This window comes from Neodiprion pinetum, chromosome 7, assembly GCF_021155775.2.
Source record: "Neodiprion pinetum isolate iyNeoPine1 chromosome 7, iyNeoPine1.2, whole genome shotgun sequence".
Classification (NCBI taxonomy): Eukaryota; Metazoa; Arthropoda; class Insecta; order Hymenoptera; family Diprionidae; genus Neodiprion; species Neodiprion pinetum.
The window spans coordinates 19,369,176-19,386,238 of NC_060238.1; the positions used below are offsets into that span (position 1 = coordinate 19,369,176).

The following is a 17,063-nucleotide window of genomic DNA, read 5'->3' on the forward strand; positions in this document are numbered from 1 at the left end:
CATTTGCTATTTATTATTTCAACTAAAATGAAAATTTGCAGTTTTCCAAGTTACGTGTGCTACTGATTGTCATTTATTAATTCTCATCCACATCACTGATGGTAAGTACACTGATGTATCAGTAGGTAAGTACTAACTGGTTACCGAGGCACACTTGCATCGAAAACTAGTTGCATTTAGTTCCAAAAATCTATTTTGTGCCAGAGAGCGCTAGTACGAAAAACGCGAGCATGAACTATGATTCGAGTTCGTTTTAGCCAATTACATAGCATTTTTCGTTGTCAAAAATTCAGCGCATGCGCATTGGAATCAGAAACCCAGGGTGAATTCGGTGACCCTCAATTGCCTTGAATATTCAAGTATCGCGGAAAGCGTACTTAGCCTTGTCGGTCTGTTGACCTAACGATAACAAATGAATAGAAGTCCACGTAGTAGTTGATACAATTTTTCTTTTTGTTTCCATCCTTTTCTACGGTAAATTTAGAACGTTGCGAACGTTAACAACGAGTGTTCTGTTCAAGATCCAGAGGTGCGCAATTCGCTACCGCAGAACTTGCCGAAAATGTTTTCGTTCTTGAAAACTGCCAAGGTATAAATATTGGTTAAAGTTATTAATTTACTTTTGCTGATTTCACCGCATTCCTGCCACGCTTTGGCTTAATCAAAATACGATTCTTTTTCATCCATTGCAGGTACTCACAGCCAACTCCAGAACTTTCAGTTCTAAGGTAAATCTCAACGAAGTTGTTATCGTTAGCGCAGTGCGAACGCCGATCGGATCTTTTCGAGGTTCTCTGTCTTCCCTGCCAGCAGGAAAACTCGGGGCTGTCGCTATTCAGGTAAAAAAAATCGCCAACAGCTGACTCAAAGACAATTGTTTGCCCAACGTGGATGTACTTTAACTCACCTTCGTGTATTTAATTAACAATATCCCAAGTGTGAGGAAGAATATTAGAATATTAACGTAGATTCGTTTCCTAATTCACAAATTTTTTTCATTTCATTAACTTCTCTTAATTCTAGGCAGCCGTCGAGCGCTCTGGTCTTACCAAGGAACAGATATCGGAGGTATATATAGGAAATGTTTGCCAGGGTGGTCAGGGCCAGGCACCTGCTAGACAGGCTGTAATATTTGCAGGTTTGTCCATTTAAAAAATTTCAAACACGTTGTTGCTGTCGTTACTTGGTTGCTTTGAAAATTTGTCCAAGTTTTATTATTCTTGTAACAGAAGATTTCCAAACCAATTTCATATGCCAAAACCACAAAGCTTAAATGTGGAAAATTTGTTCTCCGCTTTTATATTCCTATGTGATTGATTTAGATTGGTTTTTTATAAGGTCTTCCAAAGTCAACGATATGTACAACTGTGAACAAAGTCTGTTCGAGTGGCATGAAGTCCATTATGCTGGCCTCTCAAGCGCTGCAGTGCGGCCACCAAGACGTAATACTAGCTGGTGGCATGGAGTCCATGTCTAATGTGCCATTTTACTTGAAACGAGGAGAGATGACCTACGGTGGTATGAAACTGGAGGTTTGTAATAATTGCGCAATTCGTAGATAACGCGTTATCTCTTATCACTCGAATACGAAAGATTTCAACAAATAAACTACGCCTTGTGAATTGATGATAAAGCATTCTCCTGTGCAAATTGTACTTTTAGTCAATATGTTCATAACACGTTATATTTTAAAGAATTTTCGATAAGCAAGAACAGTTTCTTTTCTTCTTTCAAACAACTAAAGAATCTATTTCTCAACTAGAGGCATTGATGATTAATAAGAGGAGCGATCAAGTTATTTCACTTTAAAAGAAAATTGATATTACGTAAATTTAATTGTTCTAGTTTTGATTCTAGGACGGGATAGTTTTAGATGGTCTCATTGATGTCTACCACAAATTTCACATGGGAAATTGTGCTGAAAATACCGCATCAAAATTGGGTATCACTCGTCAGCAACAGGATGAATTTGCCATAAAGAGTTACACTCGTAGTGCAGCTGCTTATGAACAAAAAGCTTTCAAAGATGAGATTGTTCCGGTTAATGTGCCACAGAGGAAGGGAAAACCTGATGTCGTCTTTGCCGAGGATGAAGAGTACAAAAAAGTTGACTTTTCAAAACTTGCCAAACTTAGCACTGTATTTCAGGTAGGAAATAAACCCAGGTATGAATTTAATCGCTGGATAGTTCAGATACTAGATATCCTAGACCTCCCGTAAACCAGAAAAAGCTATTAATATTCCTCGTAACTCTGCATTTAAGAAAGAAAACGGCACTGTAACTGCCGGGAATGCATCAACGTTGAATGATGGAGCCGCAGCCCTTATACTGACGACAGCTGACAATGCGAACAGATTAAATCTCAAGCCTTTGGCCAGAGTAGTAGCTTTCCAAGATGCCGAAACAGAACCAATAGATTTTCCAATAGCACCTGCATTGGCTATGCCGAAGGTGAGCCTTTGGATTCCATAAAAAAAACGATTTCGTCGTCATGAAAAGATACGATTTAGACGAGAAATTTGAATCCTCACAGCTATTGGAACGTGCTGGAGTCAGTAAAAATGATATTGCACTGTGGGAGATCAATGAAGCCTTCAGTGTCGTCGTTCTTGCTAATGAGAAGATACTTCATCTCGATCCCAGCAAAGTAAACGTTCATGGAGGAGCAGTATCGCTTGGTCATCCGATTGGGTAAGAGTCCAGTTTTGACATATGTCAAATATACCATATAAAGAGAACAAGATCATTTCGTATATTTTTTTGTTAAAATTTTAGAATGTCCGGAGCGAGAATCGTTGTTCATCTGGTGCACGCTTTGAAAGCTGGAGAAAAAGGTGTTGCTTCAATCTGCAACGGCGGAGGTGGAGCTTCGTCGATTTTGATTGAGAAATTGTGAGTGCCTTGAACTTTGATACAATTCAAAACACGAATCGGCAGCCATTCCTTTTGACCTAGTGATCGAAAATCACTCTCAATAGTTATTTCTACTGAATAACTTTGGTGTTTGCAAATTATTAGTAACAGTAAGTGTTAATTGAGTCGATCACGGCCTAAATATTCTGCTCAAATCTTGCTTGCAGGCGTTTGTTTGTTTTTCTTTCAATTATTGGCTGTTTCGGATGCTTGCTATGAATTAAAAATCCGTTCGCAATATTTATATTGCGACGGTAATTTTTAATTGAGTAATTGTTACTTTTTTTTTACAAATATATTATATAATGTATTTTTCACATTTTCTACAATGTTATACACACAATATAGAGATATTTTAATGGTTATAAAGATAGCCGTGCCTCCAATTATTCGAGCAATCAATCTTATATTATATTGTTTGTTTAACTACTTTATCGGTGATAATATTTTACGGTACGCTTTCATTCGGTTCGATCATTGCCAGATTTTTATCGTCTTTTTTTCAATATTTTGTGAAGAAAAAAAAAAAATTGTATTTTCATGTATCATGGTGCGCGAAATCATTCCGTCTAATCTCCTGTAGGTCTTACAGCTGCTCATCGCCGCCGAAATTAACACTATACACAAAGGATCCGTGTCCGTTATGCGATGTTTTGAAAGAAGAATTGAAAAATCGATTCCCTGGTCGTTATCAGTTAGAACAGGTCGATATCAACGCGCGTGGGAATGAGAATATAAAGAATCTATATCGTTACGAGATACCAGTGCTCTTTTTAGAGGGTCAATACCTTTGCAAACACCGATTAGACGCGGATCTTCTCGAAAGAAAGCTCAAAACTCTCGAGTCGGCTCCGAACTGTTGAAAATATTACAGTGAAAAAATAGCAATTAATCGTTTTTCGGTTGAATCGCATCACCGTTCATCATTTTTTACACATGTAAATAATTTATTACGAAAACATCACGTTACAGTTTTCATGTTACTGCTTGGGTTGGCGGTGTATCATCATTACAAATTTAACTGCTACGTGAAGTAAACGATCAATGAAAATCAGGTATATTTTCGTTATTCATTGCAGTGAAGTTTTATTCAAGTTACGCAATGTTTAGATTTTGTGTCGCGAAAATACGTGTGCACTAGGTATATAGAGGTATGTGTATCGGTATAAGTAGAGCGAATATTTCGCAACTGGTACTCTTGGTATTTCGACCTGCAACGTATTTACATCGTTTAAAATAAAACAGCGCCGCTAGTCGTCAACGCCAAGGTGTTACACTGGGAAAAAAATATTCACAAATAATCCGGTTACCATTTACTGTATCAAGCGTACTTTGTACAATTTGATTCAAGATAGCATAGTCGAAAACAAATGTATTTGGTTCGATGAATTTTCGTTCAACGTATAGAATAATCAATGGAGAGATCGCGTGTTTATCGTTGGCTGAGTGTAAGAAAAGTTTAATATGAAAATATTTAATACCGTCAATTGCAAATTGGTGTGGTTTGATGCATTGATTAAACTGAATTAAGAAAATAAACTGTGAATAGATAATCAGGCGTGTGAAACGGAACAGGTAGGTAAATCTTAAACAGTTTTGTATAATCTATTTCTTGAAAATCAGTTTCATCGGTCGTTCGGTCGAAACGATTAACGTCTGCATTCCTGGCTTCAACGAATTCTTCTACGCCGTTTGGCAAGCGTCTCTTTAATGTAACGGGTAGCTGTACAAAATTTGCGAAAGTTATAGAATTTTCCAGCGTCACTAATAAGGCAGCAATTTACAATCTGGCGTAATGGATTAGAATTAAAAATTTCCACGGGATATTTAATTTAGGTGATCAAACGTACGATTTGAATCATCCTACAACAATATACATTTTTTTTTACACATGCACGATTTTCGCGTTTATTTTTTTTTTTTTTTTTTTCTTTCCACGTAAAATCCGTGATAAGCAAAGCCATGTTACAACCGGCGGGACATTGAAAATCAATAGCGGGCGGGAAAGTTACTTCCAAACTTTTATACCAATTAATAGTATACTATAAATGAATCGAAAAAATATATATGTATAAATTGTATCAATTTCCTGATAACATACAAATTTCAATTTATTGACCAATGTGATTTGATCCCGGATTTTTGATAACAAAAAAAAAAAAATCTATCCGTGTGTTACAAAAATATGGTATTTACCAAGGACGAGGGTTTATTTTTGACCTTGGTACACCATACACCATAAACTATTCACAACTGTACGGTTATAGCAAAGTCTCAAAGTTCCGCCTGTATCGACCCCCGGCGAGGAAGTTATCGAGAGGCTACTGTGTGAAACAATAATAACGGTATTATGCCGAATTCCAGGAAAACTATCGTCTGAAATCCTTAGAACAATCCATTCCTAATAGGTTCAAGTAGACCGTTATTTTGGGCCCAAATGTTGCAGAACTTGATTCAAAACTTTCGCGGCATATATTTGCCGAAAACACGATTTTTTCACCATACCAAGTTTAAAAATTGCAAAGTATGAATTAGAGTTTCGCGACAATATGTTAAACTTTGAAGAAGTGCCCTAAAAGCAAACCTAAATATATCGATCTATTACAGATAATCGTTTTTGTGGCAAAGTTATTAAGGATACGGAAACAAGTTATCTCAAGAATGAGTAAACATGTATTGATTTAAGTTCACGGTGACAACAGATGTTCGTGAACTATTAAATTTGCGATTTAGATATCTATACCAAAACGTTTCAATTTCTCGAACGTTTTGGAGACAATTTTTGTAAGTCTGTTCAGCGAGCGAAATGAGTCGAAAAACATTAGAATCGAATAAAAAATGGCATAGTCCAATCATTCGAACGTTTATATAAATATGAACCCTTTTCTGAAATTCATGATGCCTCACCAATTGTGTGCATAATTCGAATTTGTTCAGAATAATTTATATCACGTAGTAGTAACGTTTAATTAATAATTCCTGTTCATAATGATTGGTGCAAATAAGATTGCCGGATATTTGTTAAACGTTTTTTTTTTTTTTTTTTTTGCTTCACCAAATAAGTTTTGATTCGAGCGGTGAAGCTCATTGACCCTTAAAAATTTTCAAAATTGGTAAAAACTTAGGAAGTGTTTTTGTTCCGAACCACGGGTCGCATTATATTCCAGTCGGAGCGCAAATTTGAAATTGAAATTTTTCGATCCCGCTATTTTCTTGTTCTAGTCGTTGTGGAAGAGGTGTGGCGGGGGGGGGGGGGGGGGGATATTTACCATATTCTACATTACCTTCGACCGCCATCTTGAATTTATGGTGTCATTTGTTTTTGTCTGAATTCAGAATTTTGACCAGATTCTGCATCAGCTTCGGTCGCCGTATTGAATTTATAACGGAATTTGTTTTTGTCATCAACTCGCCGATTTTCAATCATTTACTAAAAATGGTCGAGAACTAAACTTATAGAAAATTGAATTCTCTACACTTTGATAATAACAATTTTTTTCGGCTTATCCGACTTGGTTCAAGACTGTTAGAAAAATTCTGGATTTGAACTGTCGACGAATGCTCCCCCCTCCCGACGATTAAAAAAAGAAAACAGTAGTACCAAGAAATTTCAATATCAGGTGTTCTTTTTTGTACAACATATAGCGACTGGGCTATTAGACAGAAAAGCTTCATCGATCGACTGGCGTGGCTGCGAAGCGACTGCACCGAACTGCATCGCGTTGCACAGCTAAGCAGGTATGTATGTATGTATGTATGTATGTACGTAAGTTGCAGGTGGGTATTAGTTTTGGAATTCTGGAGGCGAGTCATCGCTGCAGCACCAGTTCGATGCCTCGGCAGGTACCCGTTCATGTTCCCAACTTCTTCTTATCCCAAAACGCGCAGAGCTGTTCCGTTCCGACCTTTCGGGTCCGTGCCTCGGTTGGGCCGAGTTCACATGCTTCATTCGTCCCGGCTCAATGTGTGGGTGAGAACTTGTAGCATGTGCTGCGAAGAGGATGCGACGAACTCCGGATAGGAAGACAGAGAGAGAAAGCGATAGGCGAGCGAGTCGCTACGTTCGAGAGTCCAGAGACGGCGCCCGTCTCTCGTGCCTTCAGTATTGCGTGAGCGGCGTACGCGATTGGCGCGTCTCTGTGATATCGTCGTTTAGTTTTATTTTTCTATTCCTCGTGGAGAACCTGCACTATCTCCGCATTTTCCTCCCTCGTTGTGTTTTTATACTCCGCAGGCACTGCGCGATGTGTGTTCGTTATAGTTTATGATTTGTCTGATGGTTGGTCAGTGTTCAAATTGTATACTTGTAGATAATACATTACCGTTATATTAAAGTGTAAGTGATAATAGCAAGTTGTATTATATGCGGTGACAGTGCCCCCAGATGCGTATGGATAACGTGGATATTAACAACACCGATGTCCTGCAAGGAGCGAATGTGTGAGTATATACTGCGAATCCAGTTTCCATCGACTTTTTTTCATTACTTGTGTAAAGAGTATGCTTTTAAAATAATGAGGAACGATATTCGTACGTGCAAGTTCGATACCCGTGACGCGTGCGACGCTCTAATACGTATTCATCGCGCGAATCGTATATTCGCGGGGAAACAAAGGAGCGAGAAACAAGAGAACGTTGACTGCATGAACGACTAGCGACAGAAATCGGAGGTAAGAGATGGGAATAAAAAACCGAAAGACGAAGGTCGCCCTGCGGCGAAAAGGCGAACGTCCGCCGGCGTTCGGTTGCTGCACTTTATACGTGCATTGCAGCAGAAGCAACGAGCTGGTGCCATAACGCAGGTAGTCGGCGGCTAGTGGTTCTTCGATCTGACCCTGCGACAATTGAGCGTCGCAGGTTTTAAATTTCGAACAAAGCGCGAGACGACGATCAAACGTTCCTCTGTAAAGAGTTACGTATCAGCGAGGTTTTGACCGGCGTTATATGGGTATAATAATAACAACGTATAAACCAAATGCCAAGAAACCCGTTAGCGTCTGCACGGCTATCAACTGTACAGCGCAAACCTCTCGTCACTCGTTTCTCAGGTCCGGTTTATAGCGCACCGCCTAATAACCAACACGCGACCAACTTCGTGTTGGTCATTGTTCGCACCGCGCCGTTCTCTTGCGATATGCGTATGTGTTTTACACGGATATAATAATAATACTTCCCTACAGGTTCGTTCGAATTATACACACATTCACATTGTGGGCATTCTAACAGATATATATAATACTTGATGCAGCTGTTCTCAATCTCTCTAACTAAACGGATCAAGCACGAGTTGGTTTGACTTCGATAAATGGGGCAGAAAAATACTGAGAGGCTCAGTCGCGGTGCCAATGTGTTGCACTTTTTTTTTCTTTGCTTTTTGAGGACCACGGATATATTGTTGTTTGTTTTTGTTTTTTAATGGGGAGGAAAGAGAATGAAAAAAGCTTATGCCCTTCACTTCCGTTATATTCGGGCGAAAATTGAAATTTCATTCAATCCTGTAGAATGATCATGTTGAAGTTAGTAACGTTACCGTAATGATTCATGCTGAGGAAAAACCGTTATATTGCGATTTTAAAACTGTTCGAAATTCGGTGAACAGTAATAAAAGAAAATATACACATATTTTTCAATCTTAGTTCTTCTACAATCATTGTAAAAATAAGAAATTAGTCATTTTTTCCTAATGTTTCGTTACGATAACGTTAATACAACTTCAAACTCGTGTGTGTCATTGTACAGTAATATTCATTAATGCCTTAATCTTCTGGCTATCTTATTTTGGGTCCGAAACAAAATGCGAGTTCGATTCTATACGAATTATGTGACAATAACTCCAAATCTCGCACGTCGGCTACATCGCCAGTCATTGTCGCGTAATTCGCATAGAATCGTTATCAAATTTTGTTTCGAACCGAAAATTAATTCGCCGGAAAGGTGAGACAATAATGAATATTACTACTGTATCTAATGACCGAAGAAGAATTATATGCAACGCTTTGATATAGACTAAAGGATTTTTTTTTTCGTTAACGATGCAAATCGTATAAAATTGAAACATATTTCATTGCACCTGAACGAAATGTTGTTATACCATGTTAGACTATTTGTATAATTACCGAAGAAACCATTGCACTTTATCCATTGATTACATAATTTGTACATAAAAGCGTTTCAATGTTTACACCGGAAGTATTTATAAAGAACGCGGTTGGTATATGGTCGAGACTTTTTTTTTTTTTTTTGAAGTACATGGCGAATTCGACTTACAGAAAAAATGCACTGCGCCGATAATGAAAGGAGATTCCCTAGTTTTGCAACCTGTGGAAATAGAGGGAAACCGCAGTCACGATGTGCAATACTTACAATTGAGTAACAATGAAATCTGTTCAGCTTTTCAACGTTCCTAATTGAGTCACACTTTCCATAAAAATAGTAATTCTTGATTTTCCAAGCCTGATATTGAAAGTGATTGAGAACGATAATAAAACAAAGCATCGAAAAAAAATTAGTGCTTCCGACTTTAGGGTGACTTTGAAGGATTCAAGTTTGAAAAATATGAGGTTATTTTGTATTACCTTTATCCAGTTATTGAATGTCACGAGACAATCTTAAAGTTGTGAAATAACTATTCTTTATTTACTAATGCATCGTTACGCTAATACGAACTTCAATTTCGTGATATTGAACGGTTCTAAATTAATTGCATGATTCAGAGTTGAATAAATATTGCAAAAAGGCAGCCACACGTTGCATAACGTTATTGAAGTTTAATATTCCCATATCACCTTTAAAATAGATGTGGCGTATAATTGCGGTGATTTAATTTAACAGTTATTTGCCCCCGAATCGCACGACGGTCATAATCATCGCGACATCGTTTGGTTTGGAATTTTTTTTAATTTTTTATTTTTTTTTTTTTCATTTTATATAATCGGGTATTACTGACGTGTTGCAATAACGCCCGACCGGTTTTGTAACTTCTAATATCTTTCTCTTTCATTCTTTCGCACTGCAGAAGCTTCAACTCTGCGTTATGTATATATGTACCTAGAAAGCCGTACCGTTTCGGTCGTTATTCAATATCCAATGGTATCTCATTGGTTTCCGGTTGTTATTGGTTCGTAGGAAAACCCAGCTGCACTAACGCTCACCTTTTGTAACCCCTTTTGAACAAATCCGATGACGCAGTGTATCCATAGTGTTGGCCAACAACAGCTGTGTGTTTTTTCACAAGCTTCGAGGTTTCTCCGCCCAGTGAAAGTCCGGCAGCACCGTAGCCACGCGACTTTTCACGCGCATAATATAATTCCATCCATTGTGATTTTAATAATTGACGAGTCAATATTCCTAGTATCGCATATGTTACGTGGCTGAAGTAATGATTCGTGTTTAGGGAAACCCGTCATTTCTTGATTTTAAGAACCTCTGAAATGCGGTAAATTATAGTAAGGCAAAATTAATTGATATTTCAAAAACTTGGCCACTTGAAAGTCACTAGAAAATTGTGAAGCAGTGATATTTTTATCAATCAAAGTTTCGTTACACTAACGCTACTGACTTCAGTCTCATCGTATGTATATTGTATATCCTAGGGAATTACTCACCTCTGTCCTTTGTCATCTGTTTTCGTAATTACGCATTTTCCCCCAGTAATATCAGCAACTCCTTTACGCGTCATTAAAGTATGTTATCTACTATACTTGGCGTTAAAGGTTGTCCCATACAGCTTCGAGCGTCTCATCGACCGTCCGGGTCATCGCAATTACGTCAGATTTACCCTATGACGAATGTTTTTCATGCTTTATTGGGTAGACGGGCCTGGATTTTGCGGACGGGGATTTCAACCGGCAAGGTTGCCAACTAATGTCTGTTTTAACCGCGGCAGGGCTCTTTTCGAAGAATTTATGTAGCCACATTATATCTAGATTTTATTATTCACCGAGGATATCCGGATTGAATTAGCAATTTCTATACATGTTACGCATTACATTACACAGCGATATTAGCAATATTAACGTAACGAATGGTTACGCCGGAAAAAAAATGATTTTTTACCGTTACCGAAAAATATGCTTCTCAAATCTCGGTACAAAAATAGAACTAACACGGATTATATTTTCTTGTAACTATTGCGATTACTTTATTCTGGTGGAACGATTAATTGATCTTAAGGCCTTGTTTGACCGATAAACTGTAGTAAACTATAATTACACTGAATGGTTACTTCTGCTAGTTTACAATCCTAAAGTTGCGATTTTTCTTACAAAACCATTACCGTTACCTCAACTTTATACAAATTTCTATTTCACGAACGTTCGCGTTCATCGTGAAAAGATCTAACATATTTCTTTAACTTTTCTTTCATTCATTCGACTCAAACTCTGAGAAAAATTAATTTTGCCTTCATGTGTAGTCGGAAATTAATTAAGATTGTACCGTTACATATATGTATATATTTCAATGCGATTATGAGTCTGGATAATATTATAGGAACGTATCGGGCGTAATGTCTAGACGCAAACGTGTCGAAACATATTTATAAGAAAAAAGAAAAGTAGTTCGAAAAATGTGATTGTAAAATCGGTGAGGTTGAGTTCAATCAATACAATATTTCCCCACGGCTTGAAATAAAGTTTGAAAACAATTACATTTATTTACAACTGCGAAAGCTCGATTGTAATAATATTGATCCAGAGCAATCAGGTCACACAATATCATATTTTTTTTTTAAATTCTACAAACGTTGAACCCTATTCGTCATACGTTTATCAAATTAATAAAGTTTTATCACAAATCGTACGAGATAAATGTTTTCCCCACACGAATTATACGTGTATATTGAAAATTGAAGTTGAGAGTTGATAATTAACCGAATGACATGATTTCGTAGCGTTTAAAATGCCTTACAAAAAAAAAAAAAAAAAATCTAGTACTTTCGCTGTTGATCTCGAAAAAAGTGAATTTTCACATGATTTCAACTTTAACCTTGAACAACTTTGCAAAGAGTTGAGTTATCAAAAAATCATGGGAAAGCTTTTTTTCAGAACATTCGATTCCCTACAAAAACATGTATCGATCATTTATTTAAATTGACTCGTTACTGAGCTACAAAATTCGGAATGAAAGTAAAATTATTTTCGCGTGTTAATCAAATGAAAAATGAAGAATGGCGTTCAGAAACTACCAAATACTAACATTAAGGGCTCAAATTTTAACAGGCATCTTATTTCCTCTTCCTACAAGTATTGAAGTTGTGACTTTGAAAAAAAAAACAGCTCATTTTTTGTAACCACCCTGATATATATACAGATATGTTTATTGGTTAATTATATTTATAATACTACATCTTGTTAATACTGGTTAGTCTTAAAAAATCTTATCTCTGTTGTTCCATAATCATATAGCTAATGAATCTCCTGCGTAAAAATATGAAATTCCGTCGCGAGTCTTGCGATGATTCATAACGCCACAATTTCTCGACGTTGAAAACGCCTCAGTGCTGATATTAGTATGATAAAAAAAAATAAAAGTAGAAGAAGAAAGAAAAAGTTTTTTTTTTTCATTATTTTTTTATCTATACCAACACTAAATACGCGATTCATTTCACAGCTGAATTATCATTTTCTCAAACATTTAAGTCTACATAAATGCATGAAATAGTCTGGAGGTTGACATTCAGAACGCCTACTTTATGTTACATTATAGCTGTAAACTTGCAGGGTGATAATTATTATTCCGTTGCTTGAAGAACGAGTCGAATTCACTTTGCGAAGAAGTAAAATATTTTTAACGCGTTTAGAGCGATTATGCACAGCTAAAATAGTCCCGCCGCCACTTACAGGGTGTCCAATTTTTAATCCAATGGTCGATTAAATCCCTTCGCCATGTAGTATAGGTATACATACCGGGACAATCTCTTGAAACTTGAAAATCACCCGCGCATGCGTCAAATAATTAAAATGTCATTGGTCGGCGAAATCTTCACGCAGTGATATTTTTGTCTGCTATGCAGGCCGGCCAACGTACACAAAATGTGTACGTTTGAATTTTCAAAGAGCGTAAGCATTGAATTTCGACCGTTCTTTGAAGAATCGACTTTCCGACCCAATAACAAATGCTTCCCGAACCTTTCCGAGTCACTACCTCAATTATTTGAGATTCTAACCTCGAAAATTCGTATAAACTACAATCGCCGCCAGAAACAGAGTTTGACAGCTGAAACTCGTGATGGCCAGCCTGCACGAACAACCGATAAAACTCGCGCATGCGCATTTGATTTTCAAGTTTCAAGATATTGTCCCGGTATGTGTATACATTGTACGTAGTACATGATAAAAAAGCGTAGTTTTTCAAATATCCATCTCAAAACATCGAAGAATCCGTCTCGAATTCGAATACTTTATTCTTGTATATTTTCCGTTCATTTTCCAGGTTGGTTGACCAAACATCAATACCTTTTATCAATTTTACTACAAAGTAATCGTACATTGAGTATTTTTTCAACGGGTATACATATACGAAGATCAGTTTAAAAGTACAAAAATAAAAAACACTCCAACTTCAAAAGAATTGTATAGTCGATACATCGATTATTATCAATAAATGTCAATCTGTTCGAGACGATTGTAGTAAATAGTGATTTTTAATAAAACAAGCGATCGTAGAGCGAAAAATTGATAATATCTACTCAATTTGTTTTTGCACGTTTCAATCGATTCGAAACAACGCGTACCTAGTTTTATAAGCCTTCGTTTACAATGCCAGTATTTTTTACGCAGCTTACGAATATAATAATTTAACAAATACTCGATATATTACGTGATAAAATTTTCAAAAATTATTCATTTTTGGCCCACCGACCTAATCTTATTTATTTCTCTGTCTCTGCCTCTCTGATGTTTCGTGCAAATTCTCTATTACACGTTTATTTGGCTGTGTCTATTTTGAGCTTATACCTGTTGGAACAAAGATCGAGAACGAATGTCGGCCGATCACGAGTATAACAACCTGCCTGCATAGATTATACAGATACCTGTTTGCTCTCGGAGAAGCTGAGCTAACAATTTCTGTTTTCTTATCTGTTTTATTTTCACTGATAATAATCTTTTGCTTTCTGTGACGTGATGCGCGTACTTTGTCGTTGGCTATTCATATTTGTTACTGTTTTTATTATCGCGCTGAACTGCAAAGAACAAAGATGAAATTCAAGATCGTGCCAATATATACGGTGAATTCCATGCAAATCCGAGGAACGTCAGACCCTCATTGTTTCTGATTTTGTTTAAAAAAAATCTCAGCAATTTTTCCAACTCTGAAACTGTACCCTGAAATTTTTCAGATTTTATAGTCAACTGCTCTATTATTTATAAATATTTGAAGCGATATTGAAAAGGATCTTTTTTAAAATTGTCTATTTTCAGAAATTGTATTTTCTATTTCAAACATTTCAAAACCCGGCCTATGATGGACTGATTTTTTTCCACGTTTTTTTAAACACCTTAAATTTTCTCGATCAACTAAAACATTGTTTGAACGGTCTGAAAATTCCCGAAAAATACTCTTTTGGTGGATTTAACTTCTTTTCTATCACCTTCATAATGAAACCGATCTCGAAATCTTCGAAGTGAAAAATAAAAGTTTTGAGAATTTCTTGGAAATTTTCAGTGTTTAAACAATGTTTTAGTTGATAAAAAAAATAAAGAGTGCCATAATCAAGCCATCCTGGGCTGGGTTTTGATATATTTGGAAAAGAAAATACAGTTTTCGAGAATTTAAAAAACATCATTTTCAAAATCACCTTTAATATTTATAAATAATTAAGCAGTCGGACAAAAAATCTGAAAAAATTCATGGTACTGTTTCAGATTTGGGACAATTGTAGAGAAAATTTTAAATAAAATTAGAAATGATGAGGGTTAGACGTTGGTTACTGCAGGCCAAAGAAGAACTCGTTGAAATAATAACATTGAACAAAGAGAAAAGATCAAACGAACTTTAAAAAGCTACGACTGAAGGAGACGATAAAGTTGAATTTGATTGAAGCGAAACAACAAATCTTTTCGACGTAAACATACAAGCAGGAAAAATTTCCAAACCCAATTGATTTTCCGTCAATTAAATGATTTCGCGATTTCTTCGACGATTGTTTCAATTTCATTTCGTTAAAATTTTAGGACTCCGTTTGTACAGTCAACGAATTCTCTACTACCTTAAAATTCTGAATAAATTCTGTTACATCAAAAATTATCAAAGGTTATCCAACATCACTGAACGTATGCTTCGTTAAAAATAACGTTGACGTTGTTAAAACTTCATTTTTTTTTTTTTTTTTCTTTTTTTTCCTCCAACTTCTTCTGAAGTTATCAGTAAAAACTTTCTTCGTTCGAATTCGAGGTTATTCAAAACTTTTTTCCCGCACGAGTTAACAAGAAATTCCTTAAATTAAACCGAATTCAATTTAAACGGTTCGATTTTATTTACAATTTATTAAAACTTTGATAATTTCATCAGATTTTTTCTTCTCTTCTCATCTATGTATTTTCGAACAACGATACATATATTTTTTATTATACAATTTGTGTGAAAATGTTGGAATTAAATTAGTCAAGATTCTCCGATCTGTTTTGCTCAGTGTATGTATAAACGTTTTTTAATTTTAACAAAACATATTTTCCTCGATAAAAATTCGTCTTCACTTAGTCTTATTTGTTTCTTCATATAATGACGTTTATAAAATACTTGTACGTGCGTAAGAATCCTTATTATAATTTACCGATCTCAATCATCTTCTTTGAAACTTTGTAAGAGAATTAAACGTTTACAGGCACTCTATGCATCACACGTCATATATAAATATAAAATATGCGGTTTACATAAGTGCATTGTGCATATACAACGTATATATATACATATATATATATGTATATATGTAAGTTCGTTACCCTGAGGAGATTAAAAGTAGCGCAGAGAGAGAAAGGAGGTATATCTCGGGAGATGGAGGAGGAATAAATTGGTTAATGGATATGATTCACTGGCTCGCCATGTATATATGCACGGGGTGTCCGATTTTAACTTATACAGTCGAATAACTAAAAAAATTGCAAATTGCCAATGAAAAAAAAAAAAAAAAAAAAAATGTTTCAAACAAAAGTTACCGGTTATCGAAAGGCAGACCCAACCACGACAATCGCTTTGACCATGACCTTCGTTTTCAAGATTATTTAAAGGTCAACGAGTGTTTTTCAAACGAAAACCCCTATTCTTGAATTTCGTGCGCCTTTGGAATCCGAGGTGAAAAATAGGGTTTTTTTTTGTTTATTCGAAATATACTCGTTGACCTTCAAATAACCTTGAAAACGAAGCTCAATGTCAAAGTGAAGGTCATAGTTGGGTCAGCTCTTCGATAACCAACAACTTTTATTTGAAACACTTTTTGATCGGCTGGCTTGCACAATTTTTTGAGATATTCAGCTGTGCAAAATAAAATGTGACACCCTGTATATGTATATGTATATGGATGCACTTGTATGCATATATAGGCAGGGTTCGTGTTCGTTAGTTCGTTCCTCGTCATTACGTTGAACTCTGTAATTACCGCGAGGTCGATGAACTTGAATTTTTTTTTACCAAAATTCTGAGGTTAAAGTATAGGTATACAGTATATGGACCATGCAACGTTGATAAACAATATGCAATTTTTTTTTTTTATGGAAAATTTTCTCATTTTGCAACTTCAAACAATCGCAACCGAATCTACAATCAAGAACCGTTCTTTTGACTCTGTGAAAATTGAAGTGGAGAACAAAGAAAAAAGAATCATACATTGGTACAAGTTACATTTGATTTGTTCTTCAAAGTCTTTGAATAAAAAAAAAAAAAAAAATTGAAACAATCCGTTTATCTGTTTATTTTTTTTTCATTCTTTCTTTCTTTTTTTCAATCAACCACCAGCTATAGGTGTATGTAATTTATTTCAAAACAAACATCAAACAACTTTCTTTCATATCATTCGTCTTGTAAATTTATTGTGACATTTTTGATGTTCGATGATTCGAAAAAAAAAAATTATACCAATTACATATAATTCACATTGCGTGAAAAAAGTCCCAATCAATGGTTTCTTTTTTTTTTTCCTGAAACGACTCGAAGA

At 35.8% G+C, this 17,063-nt stretch overlaps 1 protein-coding gene across 1 annotated transcript; it reads left to right on the forward strand.

The window, feature by feature from the left end:
* The first annotated feature begins 325 nt into the window (after window positions 1-325).
* Window positions 326-3,283, forward strand: Acat1 (Acetyl-CoA acetyltransferase 1). The gene is made up of 8 exons (XM_046636444.2): window positions 326-589; window positions 693-839; window positions 1,024-1,138; window positions 1,339-1,532; window positions 1,858-2,148; window positions 2,264-2,452; window positions 2,535-2,692; window positions 2,777-3,283. The coding sequence occupies exons 1-8, from the start codon at window positions 563-565 to the stop codon at window positions 2,895-2,897; spliced, it is 1,242 nt and encodes a 413-aa protein (XP_046492400.1). The 5' UTR covers window positions 326-562; the 3' UTR covers window positions 2,898-3,283.
* The last annotated feature ends 13,780 nt before the right edge of the window (window positions 3,284-17,063 follow it).

Excerpts from the sequence above, each read along its gene's own strand:
- Acat1 (XM_046636444.2), top strand. The coding sequence starts at position 563 with ATGTTTTCGTTCTTGAAAACTGCCAAG. Across the intron at positions 1,139-1,338 it reads ACAGGCTGTAATATTTGCAG|GTCTTCCAAAGTCAACGATA; the intron begins GTTTGTCCATTT and ends GTTTTTTATAAG. Across the intron at positions 2,453-2,534 it reads CTGCATTGGCTATGCCGAAG|CTATTGGAACGTGCTGGAGT; the intron begins GTGAGCCTTTGG and ends GAATCCTCACAG.